General features: G+C 44.6%; 1 protein-coding gene across 1 annotated transcript in view; it reads right to left on the reverse strand.

Annotated features, from left to right (window-relative positions):
- Nucleotides 1-12119, reverse strand: part of LOC149431254 (CAP-Gly domain-containing linker protein 4-like) — a gene marked incomplete at its 3' end in the record, with an annotated part of 75931 nt that overhangs the window by 41334 nt on the left and 22478 nt on the right. The window contains 2 exon segments of the mRNA XM_089665750.1: nt 1586-1725; nt 8890-9044. Of these exon segments, the coding sequence (XP_089521876.1) occupies nt 1586-1725; nt 8890-9028 (279 nt within the window).

A 12119-nucleotide genomic window follows, 5' to 3' on the forward strand; every position in this document is an offset into this window, starting at 1 on the left:
TTGTTGGCCTGCCTCTCAAATAGTTTTTAGCTTTCTCGGCTATCAATCATGCCGTTAGAGAGCATTATATGAAAAAACACATGCCCGGCATCCTTTTAGAAATGTATGCTCAAGCAACTGGTGAGCAGATTTACAGGGATGTGTTCTTGCCTATAATGCTCTTAAAAAGGTAATGTATTTGTTGGTCTGCCTCTCACAGTTATTAGCTTTCTCTGCTATCAATCATGCCGTTCCAGAGCATTAAACAAAAACATATTCCCAGAATTCCTTTAGACATCCCTGTAAATCTGCTCATCATCATGAAGATGCACCTGCCATCTGGAGCCTTCATTTCCTGTATGAAGGACTTCAATCATCATCAATCCCCTCTCATTCTGATCCATATATTTATTGGCCTGCCTCTCATGGTTTTTAGCTTTCTCTGCTATGAATTATGCAGTTACAGAGCATTATATGAAAGAACACGCACCCAGCATCCTTTTAGACAAGCATGCTCAGGCAGCTGATGAGCAGATCTACAGGGAAGTGTTCTTTCATATAATGCTTTTAAAAAGGTAATTTATTTATTGGCCTGTCTCTCTCTCTCTCTCTCTCTCAGGTATTACCTTTCCCTGCCATCAATCATGCTGTTCCAGAGTATTATATGAAAGAACACACACCCAGCATCCTTTCAGACAGGCATGCTCAGGCGACTGATGAGCAGATCTACAGGGAAGTGTTCTTTCATATAATGCTTTTAAAAAGGTATTGTATTTGTTGGCCCGTCACTCTCAGGTATTACCTTTTTCTGGCATCAATCAAGCTGCTGCAGAGCATTATATGAAAGAACACGCACCCAGCATCCTTTTAGACAAGCATGCTCAGGCAACTGATGAGCAGAGCTACAGGGAAGTGTTCTATCATATAATGCTTTTAAAAAGGTAATGTATTTGTTGGCCAGTCACTGTCAAGTATTACCTTTCTCTGCCATCAATCATGCTGTTCCAGAGTATTATATGAAAGAACACACGCCCAGCATCCTTTTAGACAGGCATGCTCAGACAACTGATGAGCAGATCTACAGGGAAGTGTTCTATCATATAATGCTTTTAAAAAGGTAATGTATTTGTTGGCCCGTCACTGTCAAGTATTACCTTTCTCTGCCATCAATCATGCTGTTCCAGAGTATTATATGAAAGAACACACGCCCAGCATCCTTTTAGACAGGCATGCTCAGACAACTGATGAGCAGATCTACAGGGATGTGTTCTTTCATATAATGTTTTCAAAAAGTGTATCAAAGGCAGGGGGCCCTTTTGTCCATTTTTTTTTAATATTCGTTTTTTTTTTTTTTTTTGTTAACTTTTTCTGTCTGAGAATAGATCTAGATTTGTCCCACGCATGTCTGATAGGAGCCTGCCGGACTTTACCACCAAAAGTCAGAGGAAAGGCCGGCAGAGAGACCCAGTGATGACATCAATGGGTCTTAAAGAGGTATGGGGGGGGGGGGGGGGGGAGGGCAAAAATAAAAGCAACTTAAACTTCTACTGTATCTTTTCTCAGCAATACCATAAAGCAGCGTACATTACACAGGAAGAGAGAATACCTCGTGCCCAATGACATCAATGCTCTGCTGAACCTGAGGAACCCATTGCCTCAATATAGCGAAGAGTTCGGAGACCGTGGTGCTCGGATCGAACAGGATATCCTGACACGAGGCATCATTCGGGTCAAAAAAGGAAAATTCTATGGAAAAAAAAAAAAAATCACACATGTACACATGACCTAAGTCTCCTCCCAGGAACATGAGGACCACAACTGATTGGGGCGTGGCTCACACCTCTGCATTTTGCAGGAACGCAAAGTCCAATAACAATTTCCCATCGACCTGCTTCACATCTATGCTTTTGGAGCCGCTGCGTTTTTTTGTTGTTTTTTTTTTTAAAGGACCGGGGACTTTTTTTTCCCCTACAGATTAAGTTTTTCATATAATAGACTTTAATGGACCCGCACCGAAAACGCTGCAGTTTTTTTTTTATATGCATTTGGGGGGGGGGGGGGAGCGAATAGGAAAAGTATGGCAGTTCTGTTCATGTAGTTCGACTTGGATGCGACTTTTCACTTATTGCCACTAAAGTCGCATCAAAGTAGTGCAGGCACCTTTATGTGTCTAAAGTCGCATTTTTTGTTACGGTGAATAGGAAAAGTATGGCAGTTCTGTTCATGTAGTGCGACTTTAAAGCGACTTTTCACTCTCTGGACATATAAAAGGTTCCTGCACTACTTTGATGCAACTTTGATGTCCCTTTTAGTGTCGGAGTGAAAAGTCGCTTTAAAGTCGTACTACATGAACAGAACTGACATACTTTTCCTGTTCGCCGTAACAGAAATGTGACTTTAGACACATAAAGGTTCCTGCACTACTTTGATGCGACTTGAGTGGCAATGAGTGAAAAGTTTCATCTGAGTCGCACTACATGAACAGAACTGCCATACTTTTCCTATTCTCCACAACAAAAATGCAACTTAGGTCACATAAAGGTTCCTGTACTACTTTGATGCAACTTTGATGCTACTTGAGTGCCAGAGAGTGTAAAGTTGCATCAAAGTCGCACTCCGTGAACAGAACTGTCATACTTTCCTATTGACAAAACAAATGTGCGACTTTGACACTAAAGGAACATCAAAGTAGTGCAGGAATATTTTTGTGTCCAAAGTCGCATTTTTGTTTTGTCAGTAGGAACAGTATGACAGTTCTGTTCACACAGTGTGACCTTGATGCGACATTGATGCAACTTTACACTCTCTGGCACTGAAGTTGCATCAAAGTGGTGCAGGAACCTTTATGTGTTAAAAAGTCAGCATTTTTGTTTTATCAATAGGAAATATGAGAGTTCTGTTCACATAGTGCGACATTGATGCAACTTTCCACTCTCTGCCACTCAAGTAGCATCAAAGTTGCACTGGAGTGGCATCAAAGTAGTACAGGAATCTTTATGTGATCCAAGTCGCACTTTTTCTAAGGCGAATATGAAAAGTATGGCAGTTCTGTTCATGTAGTGCGACTTTAAAAGCGACTTTTCACTCTCCGACACTAAAGGAACATCAAAGTACTGCAGGAACCTTTATGTGTCCAAAGTCGCATTTTTGTTATGGTGAATAGGAAATAGGACAGTTCTGTCCACACACTTGATGCAACATTGATGCAACTTTACACTCGCTGGCACTGAAGTCACATCAAAGTCGCATTAAAGTAGTACAGGAACCTTTATGTGACCCAAGTCGCACTTTTGTTATGGCGAATAGGAAAAGTATAACAATTCTGTTCATGTAGTGCAACTCTGATGCGACTTTTCACTCACTGGCACTCAAGCAGCATCAAAGTTGCACTAAAGTCGCATCAAAGTAGTACAGGAATCTTTATGTGACCGAAGTCGCACTTTTGCTAAGGCGAATATGAAAAGTATGGCAGTTCTGTTCATGTAGTGTGGCTCGGATGCGATTTTTCACTCACTGCCATTCAAGTCGCATCAAAGTAGTGCAGGAACCTTTATGTGTCGCAGTTTTTGTTATGGTGAATAGGAAAAGTATGGCAGTTCTGTTCATGTAGTGCGACTCTGATGCGACTTTTCACTCACGGGCACTCAAGTAGCATCAAAGTTGCACTGAAGTCGCATCAAAGCAGTACAGGAATCTTTATGTGATCCAAGTCGCACTTTTGCTATGGCGAATAGGAAAAGTATGGCAGTTCTGTTCATGTAGTGCGACTTTTCACTCTCCGACACTAAAGGAACATCAAAAGTAGTGAAGGAACCTTTATGTGTCCAAAGTCGCATTTTTGTTTTGTCAATAGGAAATATGACAGTTCTGTTCACATAGTGTGATTCTGATGCGACTTTCCACTCTCAGGCACTCAAGTAGCATCAAAGTTGCACTGAAGTCGAATCAAAGTAGTGAAGGAACCTTTATGTGTCTGAAGTCGCATTTTTTTTGTGGCAAATATGAAACATATGAGCCCGGGTTCACATATATGCGGTGCAGTATATCGCATGTGATTCACACAGGAACCGCACCGCATTCCTCTGCCAATCACATGCAATCTGTGTGCGGTGCGATCGGAGGCGTACTTTCTGTATGGCTCTAATCGCAGCTCACCAAAAAGCTGCAGGACCCTATTTTTGGGTCCGCACTGGAATCGGATCGCACGGGTATTCACAGCTCTGCGATCCGATTCTGCACATTGCACCACGTTTTGCAGACCAATTTCGGGGTGTTAACATCACATACACACCCGCAGCGGTTCACATGAACGGGGTGCGATTCTGATGCGGTGCGGAATACGCTGCAAGTTCCACACCGCATCGGTGTGAACCCGGCTGACAGCCTTTACACTCTGGATGTGCGGAGAATCGCTGCCCATGATCTGACAATCGCAGTGACCGTGCGACTAGAGGGCCATAACACATCAAACGGTCATGTGACCTGAAACGACTGATAAGTGACCATATAAGTCCCACCAATCAATGTAGCGAACGCATCGCGTGTTCTACTAGCTGTACTCATATATATACATACACACACATGTTCGCTGCATTGATTGGTGGGATTTATATGGTCACTTATCAGTTGTTTCAGGTCACATGACCGTTTGATGTGTTATGGCCCTTTAGTCGCACGGTCACATTTTTTGGCCGCGCTGCGCGTTGTGATGGTCATTCTTCGGTGACACACGGTTTGTCCACTTTTCACATTCATCTCTTCATTTAGTATTTTTCACATTTTGCTCCACTTTCTCATCCGTTGTATTCGCGTTGTGTCACGTTATGTCACGTATGTGATGACGGGCTCCTATGTCCCGCTATTACTGGGATTCAGTTCATATTTCATTCTTCCCGGATCATTTCCGTGCGTTTTGCCCACAGTCGCGGTTTATTATCTGTGACACCTTTTTGGTCCTCATTTTGGACCTTTATTATTATTTCACCTTTCCTTCACTCCCATATTCCTTCCATTTATGGATCATGTTCTGGCGTATTACTTTGTCTACTTACATACCCCAAACCATCCTCTCCGCTCCTCCCACGACCTCCTACTCTCTAGCTCCCTCGTCTCCTCCTCCCATGCTTGTCTCCAGGACTTCTCCAGAGCTTCCCCCATCCTCTGGAACTCTCTATCCCAATTTATCAGACTATCGCCTACTCTGCCCACTTTTAGGCGATCTCTGAAAACCGATCTCTTCAGGGAAGCCTATCCTGCCGTCAGCTAATAAAGGAATCTTCTATTCTTCCAACCAGTCCATCCCCCACAGTTATTACCTTTTGTACCACTAGCCCCTCCCTCCTAGATTGTAAGCTCCCAGGATCAGGCTGTCCTAACCCTCTTGTATTGAACTGTATTGTTGCTGTATTGTCTCCCGTTATATTGTAAAGCGCTGAGCAAACTGTTGGCGCCATAAATCCTGTATAATAATATATTGTGACGTCATGACGCCATCCTGTATAATAATATATTGTGATGTCATCCTCTATAATAATATATTGTGACGTCATGACGCCATCCTGTATAATAATATATTGTGACGTCATGACGCCATCCTGTATACTAATATATTGTGACGTCAAGACGCCATCCTGTATAATAATATATTGTGACGTCAAGACGCCGTCCTGTATAATAATATATTGTGACGTCATGACGCCATCCTGTATAATATATTGTGACGTCATGACGCCATCCTGTATAATAATATATTGTGACGTCATGATGCCATCCTGTATAATAATATATTGTGACGTCATGACGCCATCCTGTATAATAATATATTGTGACGTCATGACGCCATCCTGTATACTAATATATTGTGACATCATGATGCCATCCTGTATAATAATATATTGTGACGTCATGACGCCATCCTGTATACTAATATATTGTGACGTCATGACGCCAGCCTGTATACTAATATATTGTGACGTCATGACGCCAGCCTGTATACTAATATATTGTGACGCCATCCTGTATACTAATATATTGTGACGTCATGACGCCATCCTGTATAATAATATATTGTGACGTCATGACGCCATCCTGTATACTAATATATTGTGACGTCATGACGTCATCCTGAATAATAATAATAATAATCTATTGTCTTCTCATCTCATGATTTGTCTTGGAATGTCTGCGGCATTATTGCGATTAGCGCAACAGCCATTTTCGATTTCTTTTTTTTTTGCTAGCAGTATAGCCGGGTGTGCGTTGCTGTCCCGATAGTCGCATCTTTTCTAGTAGCGGCGCAAAACGTTTTTTTACATATTTTTTGGTTCAATAGACTTCAATGGAGAAGCCGCAGAAATGCATGCAGTGTGTTTTGGATGCGTTTTAATCCGCCCAGCAACAAGCAGGCAAAAAAAAAAAAAAAAAAACACACAGCATATAAAAACTCATCAAAAATGCAAGTGCGAAAACACGACGCACCGCAAAAAGCGCTGCAGAAACGGAGCAAACACAAACCGCATAGGTGTGGACCGCGCCTTAGTCTAGGTTCACATCTAAGCGTTGTCCAGAAACGCACAGCAGTCCATGTAACATGATTTCCTATGGGACGGGTTCACATCTCCGCGTTTCACCCCGCTGCGTTTTTTGGAAAGGGGCGGGGACTTTGTTTTTTTTAAATGCAAAACGTTGGCGCTTTTGGTTCCATAGACTTCAATGGAGACGCTGCAGAAAAGCATGGAGTGCGCTTTTGATGCGTTTTATTCTGTCCAGCATAGGTGTGGACCTCGCCTTATAGCCGGTTCACGCCATAGAAACGCAGTCCGGATGCATTTACGCATGTGCGTTTTTGGTGCGTGCCGGTGCGTTTTTGATGCTGTTCAGTTTTTCCTCCTCTCTTTTTCTTCAATTTCAATAGGGACGTGTGCGTTCCGGTGCGTTTCCGATGCACTTTACCGCGTTCCAATACAGTTCTGTGAGAAAAAAAATGCCGCCTGTTCTACATTTTTTTTTTCTGCAACCGGAACTGCAAATGCTGATGGGAACTATGACACTGACAATCCTATCACCGACTTTTTGTGCGTTTTGGATGCGGAAAAGAAGCACATGAAACGCATGGAGTGTGAACTGGCCCTTAGGCCCGGCTCCCACCATAGAAACGCAGTCCAGATACGTTTCTGGATGCACATCATTAATGTATTTTTGGCACGTTCCAGTGCGTGTTTGATGCGTTTTTGTATATTCCAGTGCGTGTTTGATGCGTTTTGGTATGTTCCAGTGCGTGTTTGATGCGTTTTGGTATGTTCCAGTGCGTGTTTGATGCGTTTTGGTATGTTCAAGTGCATTTTTGGCATGTTCCAGTGCGTGTTTGATGCGTTTTGGTATGTTCCAGTGCATTTTTGGCATGTTCCAGTGCGTGTTTGATGCGTTTTGGTATGTTCCAGTGCGTGTTTGATGCGTTTTGGTATGTTCCAGTGCGTTTGATGCGTTTTGGTGTGTTCCAGTGCGTGTTTGATGCGTTTTGGTGTGTTCCAGTGCGTGTTTGATGCGTTTTGGTGTGTTCCAGTGCGTGTTTGATGCGTTTTGGTGTGTTCCAGTGTGTGTTTGATTCGTTTTGGTATGTTCCAGTGTGTGTTTGATGCGTTTTGGTATGTTCCAGTGCATTTTTGGTATGTTCCAGTGCGTGTTTGATGCGTTTTGGTATGTTCCAGTGCGTGTTTGATGCGTTTTGGTATGTTCCAGTGCATTTTTGCCATGTTCCAGTGCGTGTTTGATGCGTTTTGGTGTGTTCCAGTGCGTGTTTGATGCGTTTTGGTATGTTCCAGTGCATTTTTGCCATGTTCCAGTGCGTGTTTGATGCGTTTTGGTGTGTTCCAGTGCGTGTTTGATGCGTTTTGGTGTGTTCCAGTGCGTGTTTGATGCGTTTTGGTATGTTCCAGTGCATTTTTGGTATGTTCCAGTGCGTGTTTGATGCGTTTTGGTATGTTCCAGTGCATTTTTGGCCTGTTCCAGTGCGTGTTTGATGCGTTTTGGTGTGTTCCAGTGCGTGTTTGATGCGTTTTGGTATGTTCCAGTGCGTGTTTGATGCGTTTTGGTATGTTCCAGTGCATTTTTGGTATGTTCCAGTGCGTGTTTGATGCGTTTTGGTATGTTCCAGTGCGTGTTTGATGCGTTTTGGTGTGTTCCAGTGCGTGTTTGATGCGTTTTGGTGTGTTCCAGTGCGTGTTTGATGCGTTTTGGTATGTTCCAGTGCGTGTTTGATGCGTTTTGGTATGTTCCAGTGCGTGTTTGATGCGTTTTGGTATGTTCCAGTGCATTTTTGGCATGTTCCAGTGCGTGTTTGATGCGTTTTGGTGTGTTCCAGTGCGTGTTTGATGCATTTTGCCTGTTCCAGTGCGTGTTTGATGCGTTTTGGTATGTTCCAGTGCGTGTTTGATGCGTTTTGGTATGTTCCAGTGCGTGTTTGATGCGTTTTGGTGTGTTCCAGTGCGTGTTTGATGCGTTTTGGTGTGTTCCAGTGCGTGTTTGATGCGTTTTGGTGTGTTCCAGTGCGTGTTTGATGCGTTTTGGTATGTTCCAGTGCGTGTTTGATGCGTTTTGGTATGTTCCAGTGCGTGTTTGATGCGTTTTGGTATGTTCCAGTGCATTTTTAGCATGTTCCAGTGTGTTTTTGATACGTTTTACCTCATTCCAGTCCAGTTCTGTACAGGAAAAACGCAGCCTGTTCTACTTTTTTCTGCAACCGAAACGCACCGGAGCTGTAAGCCCTGATGTGAACAATGATACTGACAACCAGATCACCGACTTTCTGTGCGTTTTTTGGATGCAGAAAAAAAAAATTTTTTTTAAATGGCAGTGTGTGAACCGGCCCCTAAATAAAAGGTTCCACAGCAGAGGACCGCCCCCCGCACTCACCGCAGTCAGACGGCATGGGTGCTGCAGCCACCGAGAAGGTGACCGGCCGACTGGGGTCCAAATAAGAGGCCTGGAAGTTGCGTTCGATTGGATGGGATTGTCTGTCTGTGTAGCCGACTGTCAGGTCCTCAATGGTCATTTTTCAGGCGATCCACCTGCAGGAAAAACGAGAGATCTCAGCAAAAAGGGACATCGGAGCGCCATCCTCCTGCGTGGGGTATAAATGGCAGTAAACCGATCGCCGGCCGCACGCAATGCCTCCCCCCCCCTCCTTACACCCCCCCCCTCCCCCCCGCAGCAGCTGTGCCGTACCCTCCTCGTCCTCCAATGGAGGACACAGCAGACCCGGCACCCCCGACCTCCTGCACTTCCCTTCCCGGTCCTCCGGCATACTTACCCTCAGATATTATTCGAAGGTCGGGATATTCTCTGCCGGAGCCAAATGCAGTCGGAACGATTGTGTTGAAGTTTTGGGGTTTTTTTTTTTTTCTTCAACAGCTTCTCGACCTCCCTATAGCAGAAATACTGCGACAGGGCGGCACGGGTGCGCAAAATCACATATATACGCCATTTTGTATTTCTGGGGAGGGGCGCGCACACATGCTATTGGCTCCTCGACATGTCAATCACCGGGTCCAGGCCGCCAATTTTTGGTGATCGCCGGCAGAGCTGACAGGGGAATGGTCCGTATGTAAACACCACAGATCTCTCCCCTGTCTGCTCCTGCACACTGCTTTGTATGGCTCTGCATAGCAGCATGCTCACAGTGAAACACTCCCAGCACACAGTTAACCCTTTGATGGCCCCAGATGTTAACCCCTTCCTGCCCAGTGCCATTAGTACAGTGTCGGTGCTTTTTATTAGCATTGATCATTGTACTGGTGTCACTGGGGATGTCAGTGACACCAAGTCAGTCCCCCCCCCCCCCCCCCATGTCAGAATGCCCGCCGCAGTCGCTCTATAAGTCGCCGATCGCCGCCATTATCAGTATAAAAAAATTAAATCCCAGTATCTTCCCGCCATTTGTAGACGCCATAACTGTCACGTAAATCAATTAATTTACACGTATCGGGATCGCCGCCATTACTAGTAAAAAATATACAAATCCCCGTATCTTCCCGCCATTTGCAGACGCCATAACTGTCACGGAAACCAATTTACACGTATCGGGATTTTTTTTTTTTTTTTTTTTTTTTTAGCAAAGACACGGAGCAGAATACATCTTGGTCTAAATTGATGACGAAATTTGATTGTTTTACATTTTTTATTGGACATGTTTAATAGCAAAAAGTCAAAAATATTTTTTTTTCTCAAAATTGTTGGTTTTTTTTGTTTATAGCGAAAAAAAAAAAAAATGCGCAATCAAATACCACCGAAAGGAAACTCTATTTATGGGGGAAAAAAAAAAGGACAAAAATGTTATTTGGGTGCAGCGTCGCACGACTGTGCAATGGTCAGGTAAAGTAACGCTGCGTTGGTCAGGAAGGGGGGGATCCTCCAGAGGGCGAGGGGGTTAAGGGTCAAGTGACAAAAAAAAAAAGTTAAGAGTACAGCGGTCAGCAAGCCTGAAGCCAAACTTGGAGTTTGCATTTTATCTTGTTTTTACATTTTTTTTTCCTCTGATATTCAAAAAGATGACAATGTATCGAAGCTGAACTCCGGGAGGATACAATGTAGCTCTGTGTTCACCAAGATGAAGATTGGAGATTTATATTGAAACATAGAGGGGATGGACAAGAATTGACTTCCAGGTGTAAAAATAACATGTTTTGCGTTAAAAGCGGGGGAGGGGGGGGGGGTGAAAGATAAATAAATAAAGGAAAATAAAAAAAAATTAAAAAAATTTAAAAAAATCGGCAACTTCAGTCATGGAGGCACCAGCTGAGCGGCACCAACAACGTGCCCTCTTTGAAGCTCAGTAAGGTCTGACATGACTTCCGCTGTGTGATGAGACACCTAGCTCTCAGGTGGGAAGCCTCGCTTTCTTCATTCGCTGCTAGTAATACGGAGTGGTGTCAGAGCTGACGGGGCGAATAGTTGGTGCCGCTCAGCTGGCGCCTCTGTGACTGAAGTCGCTGTATTTGCCGCGTCGGGAGGTTCAGTATCAAAGGTTATGGCGGATTCCGGGAAAGCGTCGTCTGATCAGTATAAGCCCCGCCCACACGGTCACCTGACCGAAAGAGACAAGAAGGACCTTGTGACCGGGAATAAGAGGACAAAAGTGATTGCAGAGCTCAATCTCAGTCTTCCAAAGTCCGTGTCCACAAACCCTGCAGTGGGAACTCCATCAGGAGAACATTCCCGGGCGAGCTGCGATGGCCGAACCACTAGTGACCGATATTAATACTGAGAAGAGGACAGAGCGGGGCAACACCCATAAATGGTGGACGATCGATCAATGGAAGACTAATACGGTCCAATGAATCGACCTTCACACTGTTCCCAACCACCGGACGTGTCTATGTGTGGCCAACACCGTCCCAAGCTTACCACCAGGACTGTCTTGTACCAACTGTAAAGCATGGTGGTGGCACAATCATGGTAGATCTTGGTATTCTGCAGGCCCCATCGTCACCCACAGAGTCGCTGCAAACCTTTCAGAGAAAGCCTTGTATTTTATTCTGGATAAGGTGGAGATTGCGATGTCAACTCCCCCCTGCACTACCTCATCCAATCAGAGAATGCCTTGTATTCATTGAATAAAAACTGCAATACTTTCCTGAATGGCAGCCAGTCTGAGCAGACAACGCCCTGTGGTGATGAGGCAGAAGGGCAGCTGGCTCAGCACAGCACCCAGAGGACTGCTGCCATCACTGTAGTAGCACTGACTACTACAGTGATTTGCAGCTTCCCCAGGGATTGGTCAGGTATGTGACTTTCTGGGATGTCATGTTTCGGGCCATCCGACGCCGCCAGGTTGCACCTCAGACTGGAGGAGCTCAGTGATGTCCTGGTCCAGATCTGGGAGGAAATCCCCCAGGACACCATCCGTGGTCTCATTAGGAACAGGAGACTGTCAGTGAAAGTATATACAGACTGGACCAATGTGACCACACTACAGACATCTATATACACCACAAACCGAGAGGAAGACTCTGAGATCCCACCAGATCCCAATGGGGAGGAGTCTCCTGCTGGATCTGTATACTGACATGGATGGGGGATGGGTGAGGAATGTAAGGACGCCCCATCATTGGATGGAAATGATCGACCTACAGAGGACTGAATTC

Source organism: Staurois parvus, unplaced genomic scaffold (assembly GCF_062004578.1).
Source record: "Staurois parvus isolate SC_StPar_1 unplaced genomic scaffold, SC_StPar_1.0 ptg002325l, whole genome shotgun sequence".
NCBI classification, from domain to species: domain Eukaryota; kingdom Metazoa; phylum Chordata; class Amphibia; order Anura; family Ranidae; genus Staurois; species Staurois parvus.